The following is a 25220-nucleotide window of genomic DNA, read 5'->3' on the forward strand; positions in this document are numbered from 1 at the left end:
AGACTTTCCTAATTCCATTAATGCTAAACAGATACCCTTTCAACAGCAGTAGAAGGCCAGCACATGCTTCCCGTATAAGGGAAAGAAAGCTGCACATAGTTATTCCTCTTGTTCTTTCAGTGCAAAATGCTTATTTTACATAAAATGCTGTGTAATGTTCCTCTGACCTGCTGAGATTTATGCAATTAACTAAGCAGAAATAATAAGCAAAATAAATGTCAGATTGAGAACAGAGTGACCTTACACTGCAAAGCCGTGAAATCATCACCAGTTTCTAATGTTACCACTGTTCCTGTTCTGACAAGTGTTTAACTGGAGGCTTGTCAGTATCTCCGTGGGTGATATCCCTTCTTTTAACACCTTGAACACCTTGTGAATATAGAGAAATTTCTGTTCATGTGTTGCAGCATTCTCATAGCTGGAAACACAGGAACTGTGTTATTGGCACATACAAAACATCCATGTGATGGAGCATGTTGTGTTGATAGTCATTGATGTAGGGTTTAATCACAGGCAAATACTAAATGCCCTACCAGTGTTCTCAGACTTTACCAGTAGAAAAGTGTGGATCTTGCTGCTGTGATCAGTCTTGTACATCAGATATTTTGGCTTCCATAGGTCCCTTTATGGTTTGGGGTTTGGTTTTTTTGGGTTTGGGGTTTTTTGGTGGGGATTTTTTGTTGTTGGTTGGGTTTTTTTCCCCTCGCTTCCAGAGATTTAAGGACTTCTCTGTGTGCAAGAGGTGACCTAGGAGAGATGTGCTCTCCGATTCTTTTTACCTTCAGAATCACTTTAAGCAAGTTTAGAGCTCCGCGATTTGGTGGAAGTAGGATATTAGCCTGAGAGGAAGCCGGTTGTTCTTTGCTAGCTTAGGTATCTCTCCTTACCTTTGGACCCTTTGTTCTTATCTGCAGCGGACACAGGAATCAATGGAGCTTGACTGTTGAGAAAAATCAAGCAAGTCCCTGTGTGGGGCAGGATGCAGTTGTGTTTTCCGTAGATTAAAAATACATCATAGTGTGTTAAATACAAAACTAGAAGATAGTGCTGATCGATATGGAAACTGTCAATTGAAAGTTAAAGTTGAAATATTAATGTAATTCTGTTTGTCATTACCATATTTTTTTTCTAAAATATTTGTTCTCTTTTGAATTAGCTAGTGCAGCAGATTTGCCAGGGATGATGAATTGCCCATTTTGGTGTTAACTGAGAAGATTCAGCAAAATTATCATTGAAGAGGATGTCTTACTTAATCAGTCATTAGTGTCTTTTCATATGTGAATTGGTCAATTTACATCTACTGTTTCCTCCTTCTTAATAAAATTTGAAATAATACATTATGGAAATCTTAATCAAAACGGATGAAATTGAGCCAAACCTTAAACAAAAAAAAATCTCTTCTAAGTCTGTTCCTTGTTCTCATATTCTGTTAATGCTTATAAAGTTTTTTAACAGAAATGAATGGCATTAAATATCTTTAAAGAAATTGTTTTATAGCTTTATAATATAAACAGTGCTTCAATTGACTTTGTAATTACACTTTAAATTTTTTTTCTATTATTTTCCATACTTTAAAAGCAATAGTTGATATGCTTACCATGAAGGTCATCTTTAATACTATATATTCTCTATTTCTATGGTTCTTCTCTATATAAAATATTTTTTATGAGATGAACTATTGTGCCAGATAGTTTGTGGAATTAATATGCTAATTGCCATTACAGAAGCTCTCACCTCTGTTTAAGGTGGGGGTTTTTTGGTAGCTACAGTGACAATCTGGCTATAGCTCTATATAAGAAAGATGTGTTTATTGTGTTGTGGTTCTTGACAGATCTTGGCTGTAATGGAACATTGCTGTGATGACCAGCAGAACTATCATAATTTGTTCCTTTTTTTCCTGTACCAATTGTCCTAGTGTGTTAAATTTAAAATATGACTCAGGTACATGTATGTTCTATGTCAAGACAAGATAATGTGGAATGGAGTTGTGGTTTAGATGGGCAATAATAGTCATCACCATAAATATTGTTTGCAGTATCATCATCTGTATGTCAGTTCAAGGTGTCATTGGCACTATGCAAGAATAATAAGGCAGGAGTCTTACCCAAAATATGTAACCTCTAGGTTCTTACTTTTTTGGGAATCTTTGTAACAGGCATGGTCGTGCTCTGTGGGACTTTAACTATTGCAGTGCTGAAGGAATGGGAAATGCAGATTTGAGCATATTCCCTCCTATAGATCTTTCCCAGCTTGCCCCAAACGTAGGAGGTAATCATGATTCCACCTCCTGATAACAAATTTTTACTTCCTCTGGAAGATATTTTTCAAAGTGATTGTTATTTATTCCAGTTCTTTTACTATTTTTCCATTGTCAATTGTGCTGGACAAATACAAGGATTAGATTCAGTGTTTTCTCTGATGCAGTGTGTTTTCACAGAAAGACACTTAAGAATTAAGTCCCTGCTGAAATTCATTTTTTTCCTGAAAAATCTTACATCCTTAGCAGTATTTAAAATGTATTCCCTGAAACCCAAACACTCCACTTCAGTTTCCTACCCTTTTCTAACTGAATGTTAGAAGAGGAGGGTTTTTCTCAATAAGACTAGTGTTGCATTTCTTCAAATAGGAATATTTTTGATTTTTTTTGTTTTTACAGGAGTGTATTTTACCTGTTCTAACTCATTAGAATGAAAACTAACATCAGCACAGCAAAAATGAATGTTTTAGATTGCTACTGTATATTGCCTTTCAGCACACTTTAATTAAAGTGGCGTTTGTTTGTCCTTTAATATCATCATTCCCTAATCGATGTACTGAGCAAGCACCATGGTGACAAGATAAGTTGCTTTGTTTTGTTCCATATGTCTGTGTTCCAAATTTTCCATAGTTTTAATTGGTTCCCTGCAGAATAACATTTACAAGCATATGGTATGGAAAATGCTGACTGCATTTGTTATCATATATTTTAGTACATTGGTGGCACTAGATCACTAAGCCTTTAAATGTGATTATGAGGTTATTTAATGCAGTCAATAGTGTGCTTAAAACACAGGAAAAATCTGCAGTGAGCCAAATGGTATCAAGGAAATATGTTTGAATGCCTTCTTAATGCTTCAAGGATAGATGGAGAATGATTCAGAAAAGCTTTTGGGTGATGTTTATGCTGAAACATACTTTGTCACCTAAGAGCAATTTGGAAAGGTCTGTAGAGGCTTCTTGCCACCTCAAGAGGAATGTACATCAAAACATTGAATGCAGAAAAGGCAAAATATATGATACATCGAAAATTATTGACTTCTGAAGAAAGGTACTGGCATTAGCTGATGAAATAGAATACAGGATCAGCTCTTAAATTTCATGTGTCTGACTTTGGAGACATCAGCACCACATTTTTACACTGATTCTGCTCTGGCAGAAGACGGCCAATCCAAAAGAGAACACAACTGACTGAAAAGACCCCAGTCATCTCAACATGTGTGAAAGTCTGAGTTCAACAATATTGACAGAGCTGTTGGCTCAAATCAGAGCCTTTTTGATTGTGCTGAAGGGGAGGGTGTGTCATGGTGGAGAATGGCTGTATTGGATTTCTTGCTCAGACAAATTGACCAAGGTGGTTTCAGACTTCTCTAAGAAGTCCTCAGTGGGTCGTTGTATTAATGACCTCTTTAGATTTCATGAGCAGACTGGGAACTCAGACACAGCCCAAACGATGAGAGAAAGAGGATCACTCCATGCATGGAGATTTCCGATGTATGGATTACATCCTTTTTGTATGGATTCAAGAAGTACCATATCCCTTCTGTCCCTAGCCTGAACCCAGCCTAACTTACTAAATAAATTACTTCCAAATTTCCACTGTTTTAATATCATTTATGTAGAAAAGAGTATTAGACATTAAAGCAGCACAAGTTCTAAGATTATTAGTGACTAGATGTATGTTGAAAAGCATGTGAATGTTAAAAGTAATTGAAGAATGTGATTACACATTTCCTCTTGCTCATACACAATACATACATGGTTCTGACAATAGTATTATGGTGGGGACACTTCAGAGTACATCTAAACAGTATAGACATAACCAATTACGGTATGAGTAAAACCACAGTGGTTTCTCATAATGGAGCATAGGTTTCTATGTTCATAACATCCCAAATCAAAAAATAGATTGTTTTTGTAAAATCAAGTGACAGTTTCATTCTGACTGTTCATTTCTTAGTGTCATTTCACTAACAAGCACAGTGTTGCAAGAAAATTTCTAATTTGTGCTCAGCTTCTGCAGCAAATCAACCCAATATCTATCTCTCACAAAGACACTTGGACTTAAACATGTTACAATAATAGAATTCCCTCATCGAAAAAGAAGCTGCCAATAATAAGAAAGGGCTTTTGAGAAAATTCTTTTGGGGAATGATATTTGCAGCAGGCATAAAGGACAGTAGAGGAGTACTTGTTAATTGGTTTCTGATTTTCAGTGTGGGAAAAGAAATAGTGACTAAAATAATACTAAAGTAAAAAAACCCAACAAATGAACCCTGCATCTTTTCTGAGGCAATTTTACCAGAGAATGAATAAAAAGTCAAAGACATTTAGAATTATAGTATGATAAAAACCTGTTGAACAATAAAGAAAAAATTGAAAGTGACTTTGGCATCCTGATCCAGCTATGATTTTCTCTCTCACTTGAAGGTGTGTAATACATTTTAGGATAAGTCACTGATGGGAAGAGGGTGTCTATGATTCTGTTGTGAGCATGGACTACTTGTTTGTCTTGAATCACTGAGAAAGAGGGGACAGAAGTTTACACAGAAGATCTGAAAAAGAAATGAAGATGTGAAAATGTAGCCACGCATGATGTTTGTATTTGAGTTCAATATAGTCACAAATATTATCTATAGCACACTGATAAAAATTTAGAAGAAACATTGAGATTGCAAGCTGCAATGACATAAAAAAAAGAAAGAATAGAATAAAACTTGCTTATATATTGTCCACATAAACACAGAAAATTCAGTCTCATATGACCACTAACGGTATTCCTACTGGGCGGGTGGCTCACTTCAGGGTATGGTGTCCTGTTTGACTTGGTGCACATCACCTAAGGGCTACACTGACTTAAGAAACATGAAGCTCAACTCCAGAGGCGCCTGTATAGCACAATGTCCATGTGCATCCTAACTGTTGGTAAATCTATTCTCAGTTGCAAAGTTGCTTCTACCATTTTAAAGAAGACACTAAGCTTCTTAAATGCACTGAGGTGTGATGTTTAAGTCTGTGACAGAGGCAGAAAAAAGAACTGCGTTATTTGAGTTGAATTCCCTTGCCTTCACCAAAGCAAAATCACCTTTTTTCTCCAGTACACTTTCTCTTTCCTCTCTATAAGTCATTCAGCTTCTGCTGTGTATGATGTAAGGGATTATTGGTACTGTTCACCTCCTGACACATCACAGAACTGATACAATTACTCTGCCCCTCAGGTAAACGTGCTCACTACTTTTAACTCATTTGTTTTTAATGTCTCAAGGGACAACTTGATCCCGTAGTAAAAGCTAAACAATTCCTAAAGGAAATGAATACTGTCAAGTCCTGTAAACTGATAGGCATCCCAGTCTCATGTTTGCACGTAAAGCGTCAAGCAGGGAAGGAGAGGAAAGAAGAGTCGTGTAACTTGACCTGAAAATTCAAAGACATGCTGTGAGTCACTTTAAACACTAAAGATAACCTGGAATAGGAATATACTAGTTCTGTTGCAGAGCTGAATTACTGTATGTTGTATTGCATAATCAGTTATTAGGTGAGAGCAATAATCCCGCATAGAACACAGTAATTTGAACAACAAATTAGTCAATGCAGCATAAAAGGAAGAGGGGAACTTTGATTTTTACTTTAGTAATTTCTATGATAGAGAATCCTATTGACAGGCTGTTGAAGTACTGCTGATTCAAGCTTAAATAATCATTCTGCTGGAACATTTTCCTTTTTCAGCCATACGAGAGTATATCCTGTTTTGTCCTGGCAGGAAGGGCAATGTGATATCTTTATTGAGCCTGAGGTCATTTAAATAAGATTTTCCCCTCCTCACCTTGGTAATCTTGTATCATAAAAACATAGGTTTCTTTAATTCCCTCAGACAAAATATATTTAATATCTGTTTGACTTAACAGGAGTTTTATTTGATGTAACTGCAAAATTGGGATCAAAATATATGGTGCCAAAGTCATGCTTCCAAAATGTGTGTGAACATGGGCATGTATGTGTACCCTACATATGACCCATTTTGAAAACCAGATACTATTGGGTACATGGTATACTTATACCCCATGATCCAGTAGAAGTGGTGTCTCAAAAGCTGGCCCTAAAGGCAAAATTTGGAGAAGCAGGAGTGTGAACATCTAAAGCTTATAAAACATGGTGGAAAATCAATGCCAAACCAAGTGATGGAATAAATCTAATTTTAAAAGACGCCAACAAGATTTTGATCGATACTTTTAATTCTGTGGTGCTTCTTTTGATATTTAAATGGCATCTCTGCATTGTTTGATTACTCCAGCTACTCTTTTTCAAATGAAAATTACATGTAGAGAACATTGTTCATTTTTGTTTTTCGCAATGTGAATAAATGCACGTGATAAGTTAGAGAGAAGGTATTTCAAGAACGGGCAGAACAGACTTGCATGCAGTTATGTTTTGTAAAATTAATTAAAAAAGAAAAGAGATCAGATGTTTGCAGTTGGTAGGAATTCTTTCTTGAACAGCATGAAGTTTGTCTGTATGCAGAATGCCAAATCAGAGCCTGTTGGTAATGCAGAAATATTGAACTCAGTTCTCAGCAGCAATAGCTGACCATGCCAATTCTTGATTAGAAATTACTGGAAAAGAGAGCTCCTGTCTTGTGGAAATTCCAGTAACAATCTAGGGATGGGACTTCCCTGCCTGGCTGACATGCCAGATAGTTAACTTCACTCATTTCCATTTTAAGTTTTGAAGGATCAGCATGCATCTACAGAACAGTGTGATTTTGGGAAATGACATTTTAAAATAAAAATCTCTTCAGCAAGGTCTTGGCTCTTAAATATGGCTTTTAAAGTGTTAACTTCAGAAGACCAATAATGCTTGTTCAACAAGGCTATGTTCAACCTCCTGTGGGAAGTGCAGTCACCATCAGAGAGGGGACTGCAAGTAAGACTGGGTAAAATATGTGTATCAGTTAGGCCCCAGGTGAGTTCTATATGCATGATAACTAAGGTGTTAAGACCTTTTCCTGGTATTTGTTATAGATTAGTCATAGTTTTTTGTCGTTGGATCTTATTCCAAAATATCGGGTGATATTTTATGCCTGTCTGACCAGTTCTGAGTGTGGCATTGAATTTTTATGACCGCTTTTGTTTATTTTTTTTGTAAGGCTGTGTCTCCCTTACAAAAGCAGATGGTGTGGATTTAGCAAATTGCCCTTTTGTTTTATTATATTTGGTTCTGCTAGTGGGATTGATGTTTGCTGTAAAAGATTTTTTTTGGATCCATAAGTGAACCAACTTTATACAATATAGATCCAACAGATAATGATTAAAATATGGCACACTTGAAATTTTCTCTATTAAATTATGTTCCTTAGGGAAGAATCCACTATGTAATCACGTATTATACAACTATTAAAGCAAACTATAATATATATTATATACTGTACATGATAAATGTGATACTGCAGGGGCAGAGAAACATAATAAGTTGTGGTTGGGTTTTTTTTTTTTTTTTCTGTCCTTAAAAATAAGACAAAACAAAGACTTATCAGGATAAGAAACCATCTTTTTTTCCAGGCCATTATAACCCTTTCTTGTGAAAAGACTTATGAAATATTAAACTAACCTGAACTTTGCATGAAATATTAAATTAACTTTGCCTTGGCTTAAAGCCATTTCTTTGACAACGGAGAAGGATGATCAACTTAAAAGCCCTCAGGCCAACGGAAGTATAATACTGCCTGAGACTATAAGGCAAATGCAGGATGTACTCCAAAATGACTACTCAATAAATTGTACCTCTGGGTTGGAGGTACAATTCCAAAACTACTGAATAGGTACAAAAATTTTCTCTCATGTAAGTAAATGACTTAAAATCTCAGTTGGAATATTTATTACTATCTTGTTCTTGGTCCGGGTAGTTTGATTTTTTTTCCCCATGCATCTCCAGGAAAGCTAAGTATGTTTGTGTAGCTCTGCTCCCTTGTTAGTTTTCATGATTTGTAATCTTGCAAGATCATTTCAAGTTCTTCTGTATTAACAGAAGGGGGAAAAAAAAAAAAGAAAAAAAAAGAAGAGACAATGTAATTTTTTACTGGGATATTGTAACTTGATGAATCACTGTATGATATGTCCTAGCCAAAGTTTTTGCAAACCTAATTGCCAGTATATGCAGTATGTTTGAATGAATCAGCTGTTTGATGCAGGTAAGTACCAATAAAAGGTATTTTTGACTGCAGTTGCATAAAGATATAGCTGCCATACTAATGCTTTTATGTGATTAAAGATGACAAAAGTGGACAGATAGGAGAGTTTCTTCACCTTATGTGTCAGAGTATCAGAAGAGATCTCTTACTAGATTGTAGAAGTAGCTTCGTGTTTATGTGTCTTTTTTGAGCATTATAAGTGAATGTTGATCTGTGCAGATCTGATCTGAATTGAGTTGTCCTGACTGATGCCATCTGAGAATGACACATCATTTCTTTAATTCATTTTATCCCAGACTTCCAGTGTTTGTGCATTTTACAAATTACTTTTAATCTAGCTAAACAAAAACTCATCAGCACAAAGAGAGATCAGTGGTCTCTTATGAAGTTTAATTTATGAGTTACAGTTTCATCATCAACCTGCTGGTTTTTTTTAATTCTTAGAGATATTGAGGTTCATGATTCCTCTCAGGTTTAGCTGTAGTAGCTGCAGGAGTTAATCACATTTTGGTGCTATTGCAGCTAAGTCTTACAGAGTTTATGCATCTAAAGCTTCTTCGTCCTGATTGTGGGCTTCTCTGCTGGGGTTTTACTTGGAAAGACCTGGAAGAGGTCACATCCATGTGCCTGCTTTTCTCCTAGCTGGCTGATTAGCAAGCAGTAGACTATGCAAACTAGTTGTATCTGAGATGACGAAAGAGGAAGCAGTCTCAGACCTGTAAGATAAACTCTAAGCTTGGATAGCCCTGTGAGGGTATACTTCAGGGTTGCTTTTATGGAGAGTACACTTTTTGGAAGGTTATTATTAATTACTAGTAGTAAGATATTAAAAGCCATTCGGGGAGCTACACATGAGGAGAGGAAATGTTGGTGAAAATGTTGCTTTCATAGTCCTATGTGCGGAATTAGTAGATGGCACCCATTTATGCTAGGATGAATGCTTGCAGTAACGTTCAAATTTTTATCACTGTGATTTGACAGAGTTTGTCTTCTTCCTAATGCACAGATCTCAAATTTTCTGTCCAGCACAGGATAAAGCAGTATTTAACCTGCTCTCCCTTGTAGAACACTGTGGTCATCGCTAAGCATTTCATAATGTATCTGTGTTGTTGTATCAAGAAGGTTCCCTGTGTTAAAATAGAATGAAGGAGATGCTACCTAGCTGTCTTGAGTAATCTATTAAAATATAAATACATTGTCTGTGATTCTAGCATCAGATAAATACACAGTTCAAATAATAAAGATGCTTAGAGTAGAAAATGTTGTCCATGTGAATAGGTTACGCAATTGTGATTTTTATGTGTCACTAAATTATTGTAGTGGTTTTCACTGGGGAATGGGAAGGTAAATAATTCAGCAATAATGTACTGACCTGTGTCAGGGATAGCATATACCTGTTTATGTGCTTCCCTGTAGATGTCCTTGGCTGATCAGTTTTGCACGTGGCAGCTCTCAGACCATAGGTCCTGATCTGTGGTTTGGAGTTACATCCATGTACTTAGGGGAGTTGCTGCTTAGCCCAATGGTTCTAATTGTCCTGATAACTTCACTTCTAATGGGACAGCACATACTATGTGAATGCAAATAGCAGGATGGGACTTATAGCTTCGTCTGCTGCAGATTGTCTGCAAGCCTGATCTATCTATATCAAATTTGTGCTGTTTTCTAGAAATGTATCATAGAATAATAAAAATATCTCGAGTTGGAAGGACCCAATAAGGATCATCAAATCCAACTTGTCTTTGGGAGAACATATGACTTAGGTGGATAAGAATATTTGTTCAGAAAATGGAGGATTTAACTTAGGAAAATAATAGCAAACATCTTCTTATGCTTTTGAGTAATTAAGAGTGACATTTTACGTTGTTTTTGTTATGTTTTGCTCCCTTTGTGAGTTTCCAGCACTACAGGAAGAATTAGCGTCCAAACGTATTCTACAACTTTATTAATATAAATGTATTTTATTTTTAATAAATAGTTTGGCAATACATGATTTGGTGTTGGAAAGCACCTCTTCAAGAATCATGCTTTCACATTTTTTGAATGAAGAAAATTCCTCAGACTGGTGAAACAAGATGTGGACTATCACTTCACTGTTTTGTCTGTGTGTCTTACATCATCAGAATGTGAAGCACAGACTTTCTTTGCTGTTAATTCTGGCCAATTTTAGCTTTGAAATCTGTGAAAAAGAAACTTGAATTACTTATTAAGACAGCTTACAGGTTGACTTTGAATTTTAACATTAGTAGAATAGCTGCCGTATTTTATTAGAAAAACCCCATCATAAAAACACTTTGCTAAAAGTCACAAATGAGAGATTAGGGAGTGAAATGGGGTAGTTGTGTGGAAATGAACAGATTCTTTCTCAGGGAGAGGTAGGGTCATTAAAATAACAAATTGTAGTGCATGAAACAAATATATCCTCTCTGGAGTGACCAGAGAAAGGCAGTGTGGAACAGAAACCCCTGAACGCCTTCAGAAATTTGTTTATCATCATTCCTTTTCCTTTGGGAAAGAGTTGTCAGTAGCTAGTAGGTCATCTCGGCTGCATGTGTGGTTTAGGCAGAAATATTCTGAAGGAAACCAGCAGTCGTTTAGAGGGCTAGTATGTTAACAGCCTCATCAAGAAATACACCCTGTCACTGTTACTATACTTACTGCCATTTTAAAAACTCAGCTTAATAAGCTCCATCTCAGAGTTCTTGTTAAGCTCTTGAGAACAGCCCAAGGAGATGGCCTGTCCTTCTGCAGTCTCTTCTCGTTCATATGTGTTGATGAAATTCTGGTGTGCTGGAGTTAAAATGATCAGTCCTCAGATGGCTAGTTGACCTGTTTGGATTATGAAGAGATGGTCTCCAGAGCTTTCTTGCTCCACTATGGTCTCTTTGTATTCCACTCTTTATTGCCATGCTTTTCTCATTTCTTCAGACGTCAAGTGTAGGGTTCAGAAACTTTCAGCCTTGGAATTCTTCAATTTTTGTGTAATTATTCTGTCTTCATTCATGAAGAAGTAATAACGAGGAGAGGCATGATGGAACATACAAATGAGTGAAAGATGCTGGGTTGTTTTGTTGGCTTTTTTCTTTTTTTCTTTCTTTTTCTTTTTTCTTTTTCCTCTTCCTTTTTCCTTTTTTCTTTTTCTTTCCCTTTTTTCTTTTTCTTTTTTCCTTTTTCTTTTTTCTTTTTTCTTTTTCTTTTTTCTTTTTTCTTTTTATTTTCGCCGCCCCCCCCCCCTCCTTCTTTTCCTTTTAAACAGCTGTTAAGACAAGGTGCATTTTCCATCTTTGGTGGTTCTCCTCCCACATGATTTTCTACAGGTATTAGAACTGCAATATGCCTGTTGTAACAAGGCTACAGCTAACATGTGAGTTTAAAAAAGCCATAGCAACATATGAGTTGTAAAAACAAGTGTGCAGATTTTAGTGCTTGAGAGAATGAATTCTAAAGACAACACGAAAATGTCTTAATATTTCAGAAGAAAACACTCACCTGATGAAGGGGTCTGACATTCATCACTGAAACTTAGATGGCTGTTGAGGATCGTTGCTAGTTCTATATGGAATACTGTTTTGTGGACTATGAGCAACAGAAAGCAAATTGTTTTATAGGTACAGAATATGTAAATACAGAGCAGAATCAGATTGGTTGAAATTTTTTATATTGTTTGCACTGGATTCCTGGATGTGGGTGACTTCGTGGATTTAATAATCAATTTTCCAGTTCATTCAATTTCCTTCTTTTTCAAGGTTGAGTCATTTGTTTTGTAGTTATGACGAACCTAGAGAAAAAGACTTCTATGCACTGAATAGTACTAAAAAAGGATGAGCTCATGAACTTTATTTTCATTCTTTAGGGTGGTAGATCAATCAGAAATGTACGCTACAGAAGAACAATATGACAAAAAACATATTGAAAAGAGGAAAATGGAGACAGTTTATTGCTGGTGAAGGCCTGCAGCTAGAATGAACATACCTGTTCCAGGCACTGAACTCTTCAGAAAGCTGTCTGTCTTTCCCAGTACATAGGGAATGGAGAATAGGTGTCCTGGTTTTGTTACTCAAAGGTATTTTGACGGCTGTGTTCCGTATAAAGGAAAGAGAACTAAGTTTCTTTCTTCTATCTAGATAGAGGTAAGATTAGACACAGAGAAAAAAGGTTAGTTTAAAAAATTTCACATTTATAATGATTGAGGATAATATACTAATTATATACTTCTGCTGAAAGACTAAAATATTACTCGATAGCCAGAGCCTAATTCAAAATAACAAAAAGTACATCAGCTTGTATATCACAACAACAACAATGTTTAATTGCATATTCTGAGACCTTAGTGTCAGTCAGATATATTTCTCAAAATAAGAAGCATAGCTCATTAAAAGAAAATAAACCGTAATGTTTTTGTGCAGCTAGCTTGACATTAATGATGTGCACAGGAGAAAAACATCACCTTTTACATTTTGTGTGTGCAATTGTGAAGACGGTAGACACTTCCTTGCAATATTTTGTTTTCAAACAGTTGGGCTGTTTTTTCTTTTCCTTATATTTGGAAGGCTCCTAATTTTATTAAATACAGAACAGACTGAGTTCTGTTTGTGAGTAAGAACAACTCGAAGCCCTCAGTGGTTCGTAGGGCATGTTCAGCTTCTGAAGAGTAAGGGTGAAAGCCACTTACTTTGTCTAGTTACCCATTTCAGCCAAGCAAAGAAAAAAGGGAAAATTAAAATTACAGCTTCCTACGTATGTTTGCTGTGTGTATTTCCACACTCTTTGGGACTGCTTTTCTTAGATTCGTGAGGTGTTTTCAAAAGCTTTTCCCCCATATACATGAAGCTGCTTATCTGTTACTCTGGTGCTAAAGGGACTTCTGTCAGGTTAGATCTTGTTTGAGTTCTAAACCGAGGCCTCTTGTGAGCTCCAAATTTCTTGGCTTTCTTGGGAGCTTTGAAGCCAAGGAAACTGTCTGATCCCACACTAAGTGCATTCTTTCAGCCAATGGTGAAAAGCGCTGCAACTGAGGACAATACCTGATATTTCACGTGTTTTTTTAAGTGTCTTGGTGATTGGACTTTGTTTTTTCTCATCATTGTCACTCATTGCAATTGTCTTTTAATGTGTTACAGAACAGGAGCAAACGCCTGGAGAAAGTCCATGTTGTTCTTGCGAATAAATCCTGTGATCTGGATTCGCTCATTTCTTCTCTGGCCTATGCCTACTTTCTAGACAAGGTAATGGAAAAAATGGACCAAATGGTCTTAATTCATTTGTTCCAGGTAGTTACAGACTTCTTATTGTTAAGTTAATTAAAATATATTGTAAAAATATTATGCTGGACAATGCTTTTTTTATAATCAGAGGTGAGGTTTTTAAATAGACACAATCTACATTTCTTTCCGTACAAAAATTAATGAGTAGGTGGCTTATTCAACAGCAGCAAAAAGTCACCCCTGTACATCCTTCTTTTTCCCTTCTCCTTCCTAGTTTCTGAATGATTCTGTAGGAACCAAACAGAGACAGAAGGACAAGAAAACAAGCAAGAGACTTTTTTAAAAAAAATTAAGTAAAAGGAGAAAAAAAATCAAACCAAAAATTCAGACTGTTTCTAGTTGCTCACTCTGTTAAAACATTTTCCTAATAAAAAAACAGGTCTTATTTTATGCAACTCTGACAAATGCACACCTACGTTACAGGTCAGTCCTCCTGACGTTCTTTGCTTACCCGTGTTGAACATACCAAGAAGAGATTTTAGCTACTTCACAGAGACAAGATTTATATTGGAGGAGCTGAATATCCCGGAGTCATTCCATATCTTCCGAGATGAAATCAATTTGCACCAGCTGAATGCTGAAGGGAAATTGTCTTTAACACTTGTAAACAGCAACATGCTGACAAGGTATTGCATTGTATGTACAGCAAAATGGCTTATATGGGTTTGAGCTGTTTTAAAAATTATATTTTACATTTTTCTGCATTAATATTAGTATTTCTACATTAACACAGACCCAAAAAAATGAAGTTAAAATATATTTTGTCTCCCATTATGTCCAATAAATGCAACAAACTAAATAGCCACCTTTCCATCACTTTTAATGGAACTCCCTTTTTTAAGTACCTTGTATTTTCACACAGCTTAGATTAGCTCTTTTAATTTAATTTAAACAGTCTGGAAGTTTTCTGTAACCAGTAAGTAAGAGATTAGGGGTTTTTTTCCTGCTTCTCAGTTATCTTTTACTGAAGGCATTAAGACGCTCACATTAATCTGGAGATGGCCAGCACACTTGGATATCTGTTGTTAAGATGGCTGCTAGATTATTCCAGTCCTTCAAAAGAACAGCATTTTTCTTAAAATGTCCTCAGTACCAGAGGCTCAGAGTTACTCTGTGGAAGACCACAGTCCATATACACATCCTTAAGAGGGAATATTTACAAGTCCATAGTGAGTCTTTCAAAGGGAGCTTCTTTACAATGGTCTGCCTGTCTTGCCCAGAGTGAAGGATGCTGTTTACTTCCAACTATCTTTAGAACTTGATTTAAGATAAGTAGCATCCTGTTGTGCTATGGCCCCGTCCTACTCTGAGGGGTCTGTAGATTAGAATAAAAGTAGGGGGAATCTAAAATGAGAAATACGCGTAAATCTCATAGCTATTGATTCTTTAACTGCAGTCAGCTCAGTACATCATTCACTTTTGCAAAGTAAAAATTATCCATAAGATTTGCTTTTTTGTTTATTAGTGTCCCTTGTTGTGTTTCTTCGTTCTAAAGAATTATGATTAGCATTTTATATTCTTAAATATGGTTTGGCTTTGTTATTACTTTTACGTGCAGAAACATAAAGTATCTAAATGCAAAAAAAAACCAACCCAACCAAACAAAAAAAACCCCTTTTGTAAGTTGCCAAAATATTCAATGGGGAAAATTCAAAATCCCCTCTATAGAAAGGGTACTGTATTTTCAGTACATGTAGAAATATTTTTTTTCAAATTATTGATTTTTAAAAATTTTGGTAGTGGAAATGTAAACATTTAAGTCCTAGCACTTAGTGATGTATCAAGGAATAAAGCCACTGTGAACACTTCATTAAAAAAATCTCAGTTTTAGGACTTCCTTGTGACATTCTTTGGCTTTATAGCAGACTTCAAGTAGCAATGACACTAGTGTTATAGTCTGGAATTTAATTTTTTTTTTTTTTTTGCATTGTTTTTCTGGGTTGTCTAAGCATCTAGAAAGAAAAATATATATAATTTTTAAATTTTCTTGATAGTGAGGATAAAAGTTTGGAATCAGCTGTTGTCAAAGTCATCAATCCAGATGAGCAATGTGACGGCAGCCTGGAGTTACAAACGTCTTCTTCCTCTTTAGTAGTAAAAGAGATTCTTCAGGAGGCACCAGAGTTAATCACTCAGCAACTGGCTTATCTCCTCAGAGGTGAGAGATTACTCTTTATATTAAATACTGAAAGGTTTAATGGAGTGTTTCTGAATCTGCTCATGCAGAAAGAGTGTGATCCATTCTTTGGTTAACAATCCCTTTAAAGACCACGGGAAGCTTCATAAAAGAAGCAGGGAGTAAAGAGTTTGTTAAAGAGTAACATTATATTGAATATTAAAAATGTGCATTTAAAAATAGGCATGAGAGGTCTTTGCTGTATCACTAGACAAGAATATTAAATGGAGCTGTCGACACACCAGCTGGGTAGCTGGAAAAGCTGTGCAGTTCGTCGATTCCAGGGGCTGTGCAGTGCCACCAGTTCGGCTCTGCCTGCCTGTGGACAGCAATATGGATTGGAATCTAATATTTACACGTTAAAGCTTCTCCTGATGGTGGTACCTTTTTATAGAATGATGTTTTAACGGCTTGACATGAAACTTTTACTGTTTAAAAATGCTGTGACTGCATCTTCATTGCACTCTCCTTTTCTTTTGTATCATATGCCCAGTAGTGTACAAAGGATGGAGCTCCAACAGTCAGAAGTATTTTCATTTCTGTCTTCATAGTTCATTTTTTGTATTAGTTTCTTCAGTTTATTTGCTGCAGCAGAACTCTTCAATCAGAAATAAAACTGGGTTTGAAAAGAACTGATTGCTGCTTTTATTTACTGAATTTAAATAGCATTTAATGAATTTTAAAGTTTTTATGTTTTAATTGATGTGCAACTGTTAAATGCCCTTTTAAGAAATTAATGTGGGCATGTTTAATGAGGAATATGAAAACTTGTCTACACTTAGATTTCAGAAGCTACTGGAGTCTGGTCTTGTCATTGTACTCATCACTGTGATAACTAATGTAATGAGGATGTTCTGAGAAATTACAAAAGGTAATTATGGGGTTTTTTTAATGTTGCCATGGAAGAAGCATTAACAATAACACAGCATTTAGCCCTCTCTTTTAGTATCCTTCCATGCTAATAAGCTCTCATAAATGTGCCATGAAATATTTTTTTAAGCTCCAGATTTCTGTTGAGTAGCTGTCCAGGAATCTAGGCAAATGACCAAGCATAATAATTGAATTTGGAAGCAGAACAAAGAAGACTTTGGGGATCTCTCAGGATACCTGTTTTGTGCTGTGTAGAGTCAGGAGGGAATGCTCTACAAATTGAACAAGAACATGTTCAAGTACTATACGTGGTTGTAAGTGTCTGCATGTTTTGGCTCTCTAGTCTGTATCCAAGTTAAAATTAGAGAAATATTGAAAGCATTTGCGTTAGAGATAGCACTTCCAGTTTTGAGGGAGATAGTAGCTACATTTTTTTTTAATCATTAGCAACTTCATTTTAATTACTGTGTTTGGTAGCGCATATTTGAGGAACTTAGTGGATATGCATTCCTTTTCTTGCCTGGTATGAGAAGTGATTGACAAAACCTAAACAACGAGACACAGCTGTGCTTGTGACTTGATGCTTTTCTGCTTCTCCCAGCAACACGGTTTGTACATACAGAAGGCTAAGCAACACAGTGAGTCCTCTTGTGGTTCTCTTAAAGTAGAAGAGGTTTTCGGTACTTAAGAACCTTCCATTGCAAATGCAGAATAGTCAGTAAATCCCATTGCTTGTTTTGATAATAAGAAAAAAAATTCCTAGATATAAATGTATATAGATGGCGTATCAAACTACAAGCAGTCTGAAAATAAAAGATCAAATACAACCTACCCAAGTCTAGCTTTTGTGTTTCTCTGTATATATTATGGCCTTTTGTCAAAGTCCTTGCCCATAAAGTACAGCTTTTTAAATTCATCTCACCTGTGAGCATAGGAAATGAAGGGACTACATGCATATCATGGTCTGGTGGCTGCTTCATTCTCGCTGCCAGTGAATGCATGCGTAGAGGCTCGCAGGATGGCCCTTCCCTCTGGTGGCACTCTATGGGCGTACAGCCAATGAAAGGGTCCTACTGCATTTTTCTTGCTTCGTTATGTTACTTCCAATGTAAACCTGCGTATTTTTAGTATGTATAAATTTCGGGGGAAGTTCAGAATAGAAGTCCGAAATGGAAGTCAAAGTGCTAAGAATTAGGATTTTATTTTTATAAACAGCTGAGAGATCCTAACATCTGAGTCTCTGAGCTGGGAACTCATCTTTCATTTTCTGGCTTTCCAGTGAGTATTTTGCTGGAGTTGTAAGATAATACAAATATCTCATGTTTTAATAATTATCATGCAGTAGCTTCATTTGTTGCCTCTTTTTCAAACTACTTCCTTCTCACAGTCTGTTAGCATTTTTTTATTTTAATAACAAAGATGTTTATAACCTGACATATTTCAACTTTGAACAAACTTCGCCTGCTATGTTTAAAAAAACACACTTCTGTGTTTAAAAAAAAAAGTCAAGAGAAAATACTTTTCCTGTGAAACTGAGCAGTATTGATTTAGGTAGCTTAATATTTAAGGACTTTCTTTTCTGCTGAATGCTTTCCTGGTATCTTTGTCTCCCCGTCAGACGTAAGTTAATTCTACCCTCGGGCTTTGAATAGAGCCTGCTTGGAGAGTCAGAGTGTTGTACAGCCATATTTGCCTTAGGTTAGAGCTTGTGCTGCCTCTGGATTTATGCCAGAAGCAAACAATTATAGAACCTGCCAGAGACTTGGGCCTGTATTATTTTATTTCCCCAGAGATGTTTACAAGGGGACTGTTGCCAAACTCGAGATCCATTAAACTGCTGAATCATTACATTTTCTGTTGCAGCCAGCTGGCAAGGATGATTCCAAGCACTTGCTGTCAGGTACCTTGGGTCACTGCACTCTCAAAAATGCCTCCTTATGTTTATTTGTATAAGGCCTTGAAGGATGCCACAAGGTGCAGACTGCAATGTGTAAATAGAGACAGATTTACAACAAGGGCATCAGCAATTTTTTTTTTTTTTAGTGTGAATCTGCTTTTGCTAGTTATGAGCTGCATAGTTGAGGTCTTTTAGCGCCCTGTTGGGGCAGTCTGACTTTCAATAGAGAAGATTAGTTTGTTATTCTAGCCACCCAGACAAATGTTAAGAAATGCCCTTTTAAGGACTTCGGGAATTATGCCATTTTTTTGTTGTTGTTCTATCTTGTACGTTGATCAGATGATTCACATGTTCCCTAATTGGTTCATCCCTAATATATATGCCAGAAAGAAAGGAACATTTTGAACTGCACCAAACACTGCACTTACTTGGAGTGATACTTTTGTTTTAGGTATGGAAACAGTTTTCTTAGACGCATTGCTTCCCTCCCTGCCCTTTCTCCCTCACATTACATTTTATTCCAGCTTTCTGGCTTTTCTGTTAATTGCAGTGATGACTGCTTGCCAGGGTCTGTTTTGGTTTGTGGATTTTTTTGGAAGTGAGGAGTGTTGAAGTACACTTTTCATGAGGGACTGTTAGTTTTCCCCTTTTCCCTGTCCTTTATTTTTCCAAGTCATGGAACAAAACCTCGACAGGAGAAATGCCTATATTTTCATTGTACTGTTTCTCTCAGCCATAAACTTATAATTCAGGAGATGCTTGTGCTGTTCTTAATGTTTTCCCAAAACGACTTCTGCCTTCATTAGATCATGTTTAATATTAATGCACAGCAATTGCTTTTGGCAAAACTAGTGCTCCACTTCCAAACTGCTTTGCAAAAAAGAATAAAATGCACATTGTTTTTAAGAAAGAGTCCTAGCCTATTTTCTAGTGACCTCTCCTTAGAAAAAAAATATCTGTAATGTAGTGTGATGTACACAAATAATATTGAATCTTCTATTACCTATTATATATTTCTTTTTTCTGTGCTTATCAGCAGACAGAGCAGCCTCCATTATGCTTTCAGAAACCCTGGGGGAGTTGCACCAGCACTCAGTAAAATCTGCAGGAAATTTCTGAGCCCATGTATCTCTTTTACAGCAGGTACTTACAAGAGAGCACATGACTAAATGGACCACTGACCTTTGGCCAAGCAAAAGTACCTTGATTGAACTGTTTTTCTGAACTACAATGCCTGGGAGAGAAGACATGTGCCTTTCTGTCCTGCTGATGAGCATAGTATTAAAGAATGAAGGAAGAATAAATGTTGATCTTAGGGCTGGCTGACACCCTACTAATTTGAGAAGGATCCTTTTCTTGCTTTCATCCTAATAGAAAAGTTAGCAATTGCAAGCACTACAGTATTGCTGTGACAAGTAGCAAAAATAACCTTTTAAAAACCTTTCTAAGATGTCTGCCTATGATGAGGCATTATTTCAGGCTGACTGCATTTCATTCTTGTATTAAGTGATAAACCCCAAAATTTCTAAGTTTGCTTTGCTCTTTGAAGATGTCATCCTTGATCAAAATATGCAAGGGGATTGACTCTGAGATGAACTGAGCAGTGAAAGGCAAAGATTTGCATTTAGATGCTGCAGTACAGTGCATGTCTAAACACATTCTGGTTTTACAACTTTACAGTAATTTCTGTGTCCTGCCAAAGGTGATATCAAATCCAAGATGGCCTTACTGTCGAAGAAAGCAAGAATTTGTCACACGTGTGAAAGCAAGAGATAAATGCACACTGGTACCTATAGAAATGCATGGTAGGCTGCCATAGTGTGTCCTAGGCAGCCTTTCCCTTCCTTTTGATTGGGGAATAGATAAATAGTGTAAAAGTTTCCTTTCACCAAGCCATGTGTTTGTGAGAATTAAGCTAGTTTTATTGGCATGAGCAATGCTGCTGCAACACTATAGTAGAACTGCTTTGGGTGAAAGAAATCCATGTATTATTTTAGCAAAGAGATACTTGTGGTGATTTTTGGTGCTACATAGCTGCTATAGATCAGGCACTTGTTAAAATCACTGCCAGATACTGACCTGGCTGCTAGAACCTGTCTTGATGTAACCACAACTTTCTGCTGCCAGTTCTTCTATTTCCTGCAATTGGAGAAATACAAGACTTTTCCTCTTCTTTGTTCAATTTCTTTCTTGTCTTGCCTCCCAATGCCCTTTTGCTTGGCTTTAGAAGGGCTGGGCTACGTTAGGTCTGGAGCTAGTCAGTTTAATTTGGTGGCCCAGTCCTGAACTTTACAGTAGAAACTACCTGTGCTAGATGGGAGCATCAACTATTTGAAATAATGACATAGAAAAAAAGTTTAGTTATATAGTCTATTTCATTTTATTGTAATAGTTTGGGAATTTCTTCTGTGAGAAGCAGGAGAAAATACTTTTTCTGTCTTCATTTGACTGTTTCTGTATGGTTCAGCTTTTATTATGCTTTAGGAAGGACACAGTTCTGCATTTGTCTTACAGCTTAGTTGAAATCCAGGACTGACTGGATAAAAACTGTGGGTAGTTATCACACAATTCACAATCAATCCTGTAATGAAGCTGGAATGATTTGTAGTATAAGGAGCTAAAATGCGTAAGAAGTTGCTGACCTGACAATGAACCCGCTACATAGTAATTTCTGTATAATTAGGCAGACAATGAAGCTCACGTCATGTTGACTTCAAAACTGCTAAGCTTGATTGGATATACAATCCACACATCTTGTTTTACTGCATTTCCAGTATGTTTGTGTTAGGATTTTCTCTTCTTGGTCTTCCCCAAATACTCGCTCCCTGAAGCACAGCTCAGCTGTGGTAAAAGTTTGACACGTTGTGTGTCTGAGGACCTATGCAGATGGACAGACTGCCTAGCTTATCCTAGTGCTCCTGGGAGGCTGTATGGGATATGCTACAGCCTCCTTCCAGTAGGTAGCTGTATGGTGAATTTGAGCGTGGATTGTAGGTCCAGTACTTTCTGCTGGAATCTCCATTTCCATTGTATGTGCCTGAGCAATTTCCCTGTCTGCTCCTGGAGGAACTAAAAAAAAGGGTGCTGAAAAAGCAGAAGATTGCTATTGCTAAAATAATTCATGCAACCTGGTCCCTGAGCTGCTATTTATCCAGGTGCAGCTCTGTGCTGACTGGGAGTGTGCTGTGGGCCAGATAACTCGTTCTCGTCACTGCCCTTCCCAAGGTATGGATAAGAATAGGTAGCACAGGCGCTGTTACCTGGTTAGAGGTGGGAACAATGAAAGGATATTGTTAGATGAATTATACTGGAGGCTACTGATTACTTCATATAAAAGGGACTGAAAAATAGGTCTTGCTAATCTATATCTATATCATCTATATCTATATCTATATCTATATCTATATCTATATCTATCTCTATCTATCTATCTATATGTATCTATCTTGGGTGGTTTATATGTCAGTTATTTACCTGTAGTCATCTGAAATCTGCTTGCTGTGGAGCCATGTTGTATGTATGTAAATTTACAAATGTCATTCTGGGTAATTCTGCATGATTTTCATGCAGTCTGCATTTCTTTAATATTTTTTTAATACTATCAAATAGGGCAGGAGCATTATCTTAAAATGATGATGAGACTGACATAAAGAAAGAAACATGGAAAATTAGAAGAACATTCTTCTTCTATTGTAATATTAGAAGAATATTACAATATCTGCAACAGAAACACAGAATGGAATTTCATGTGTGTGAATTTCCAGAAAATTATATCTGATGGGGAACAGCTTTTGGCTTATTAAGCATTACTAAGTATTTAATCCACACAGGATTTGTCTAATAAGGAGGTGTGTACTTAGCATGGCAAAATTTTTTGTGTTGCAAGTGCTTTATGAATTTTGAAGAAATGCTTTTCATCACTTTTGTGATGGCAGTGTAGTAGAAAAATGGATGCATACGAGATGTTTGGGTCCTAGTCAGTCTAATGAGATTGAGGATGGCTGTGTCCAAGTTTTTCTTTCCCTCTCTTGGCTCTGTGCTAAAACCTAAATATTTTGGCTTACAACAACTATCTTATACTATTGTACTGATTTGCCCATTGACCTAGCATGATGCAATGCAATCATACGCTTGTTTGAAATCCCTATGCACAGTACAGTAGTAAATATTTTCAGTGCTGAAGTATAAGATTTTATTACACTTAATTTAGTGTGAGTAATTGGAAGTGAAGGCTATCTTTGGGTATATTAATAAATGGGATCTCAGTCTCCAGGGAGTGAAAGGCTGACTTTAAACCTTGAACCATCAGGAAAGTTTCACATCTCGGATGGAATACGTGCAGCACATAGTGGTCCAAAAAGACATCAAACCCACCTCTATATTGTATGAGCATACCAATTATGGTGAAGTTATTTATTGGATTATGTTTCTTTTAAATTTTAAGACTGAGTGAATCACTTTGGCTGAATGTGCTGTGCTTTTTTGGTATGTTCATTGACGATAAATTAGCCAGAGTCAGTTACACCAAAATGACCAATGACTTTAAGATCATCTAGTCCACCCCCCCTGCCATGGGCAGGGACACCCTCCACTAGACCAGGTTGCCCAAAGCCCCATCCAACCTGGCCTTGAACACTTCCAGGGAGGGGGCATCTCTGGGCAAGCTGTTCCAGTGCCTCACCACCCTCACAGTGAAGAATTTCTTCCTTATGTCCATTGTAGCACTTCATTGACAGGTCTGTGGAAGGAAGGTTGGCAATGTGGATTTACAGTTTCCAAGTATACCAACACTTGGTCTAATGCGTAGAGAGAAGAACAAGCCCTGGTGACCCAGCGCTTGCTAGTAGCCATGCTGCAGAGCTATGTAGGACGTACAGAAGCATGCCGCGCGGCAGCACTGGGACCAGCCAGTTAGCTGTAGCGTAGGCCCTGATAAGGCACCCAGTTCAGATTTTAGAAACTGCCTTCATGTTAGGAGGATGTTTCTGCATGAAAAGCTTTCAATATGTAATTCAGTGAACTCATCAGTGGAAACAACTCAAAGAAGGAAAGCGTTTGGATGGTGATACAGTAAACATTCCTGTTTCTGTAGTACCTCTTTGCTGATTACAGGAGGCATTTGTTTTTGTCTTTCAATGTTTCAGGAAGCATTCTCTTCAAGTGCATGTCTTTGGAGGCTGACAGAATTACAGAGCAGCAAGAGAAAGTACTGTCAATCCTAGAGGAAAAGTTTCCAGGCCTTCCCCCACGAGAGGAAATTATCTCTGTTCTCCAGGAGACTCAGTGTAACCAACAAGGTACTGTAACTTGCTTTTATTTTTCAGACCTTTTACAAATTTAGTTATGTAACTGTATCAGAATATATTGGCTTATTGTGTGTGGTGAAAATAATTGCAGCATGCTATCTTCATTGACAGTTACATGTAATTATATTTAATTTTAAATTAAGTGGCTTACATTCTGAATCATGGAATTGTGATTTCTGTTGAGGAACTACTAAACTCTTAAATAATCTTGTATTACTTTTACACATAAAGTAAACATTAATTTATTTCATATATTGCTTTTACAAGTGTATTCTAGTCAAGAATTTGTGTTCATGAAGTATAGAGGCATAATCAACATGTCAACTCATGTACAGAAATTGTGCTGCAATTGCCTACATGGTGTGGGAGTGGATTTTATCTGTTGAACCTTCCCAAATTTATCAAGGGCTCTGTACAGGTAAAGTGAATTTGACTTCAGACTAAGATTAAGGAAGCAGTGGGAAAATTGCAATTCTTTCATTTCCTTCTGCTAGGAATAGATGAACGCAGTTGTCATTTTTTCAGTGATCAAAAGCGGGAATGTTTGAACCCACAATTTGGTAGCAGGCCTTCGAAGGGATGCTCTGAAACCCTGAACAAAATTGTTGCAATAACTCTCACATTTTTTACTGTCTTTGTTAAATGGCATTTGCTACCAAGTTGTTACCAAAGAGCGAGTATTGAATTACTGACACACTTCTTTGTTAGATATATCAGGTATGCACAGACTGCATGCAGACTCATAGTCTTTTTTACTGTTCTTTATCCACCCATCTGCAGAATCTTCTCATCTGAATTCAGACTGTCAGCCTGAGATGGCTGCCCTAGCTGGTAGTTAAGGACAGAATTTGAGGTGCTGCTTCCTTTGCTCTTTCTTTCAGTGAGGTCAAGGCTAAATTAGTTCAGGGCTACAAATCTTCACATAGTTCCCTAAACTTCCTCCAGACGTTAGTCAAGGAATCGGAAATGAACTGAATGCAGCCTGGGTTGGAGAGACCCAGTTAAAGTGGCTTTTATGGAACTCAGTCCTTAGTTCTGCCAGTTGCCTGGGAAGATGGTTTAGTAGTTTGTCATGTACTTGGCCTATGAAGTTTACCCTAATATCCAATGTAAAGTAGACATAACGGACAAGTAGATATAATGGATTCAGTTTGCATGGCACTGGTTGCCAATAATTTTTATATGCCACATGAGGAGGGCAATGTCATATACCTTTTTTTTTTTCCTCATAGCTACTGTTTGCTATGTGTTACAAGGTACATATTCA

General features: G+C 36.9%; 1 protein-coding gene across 4 annotated transcripts in view; it reads left to right on the forward strand.

Annotated features, from left to right (window-relative positions):
* Positions 1-25220, forward strand: part of PRUNE2 (prune homolog 2 with BCH domain) — a 138639-nt gene that overhangs the window by 18024 nt on the left and 95395 nt on the right. For all 4 annotated transcript variants that reach the window (XM_075740891.1, XM_075740888.1, XM_075740889.1 and 1 more), the window contains exons 2-5: positions 13561-13665; positions 14128-14330; positions 15699-15862; positions 23792-23944. In XM_075740891.1, coding sequence (XP_075597006.1) covers positions 13561-13665; positions 14128-14330; positions 15699-15862; positions 23792-23944 — 625 coding nt within the window. The remainder of the gene's footprint in view (positions 1-13560; positions 13666-14127; positions 14331-15698; positions 15863-23791; positions 23945-25220) is intronic.

The sequence above is a fragment of the Balearica regulorum genome, chromosome Z, assembly GCF_011004875.1.
Source record: "Balearica regulorum gibbericeps isolate bBalReg1 chromosome Z, bBalReg1.pri, whole genome shotgun sequence".
Taxonomy (NCBI): domain Eukaryota; kingdom Metazoa; phylum Chordata; class Aves; order Gruiformes; family Gruidae; genus Balearica; species Balearica regulorum.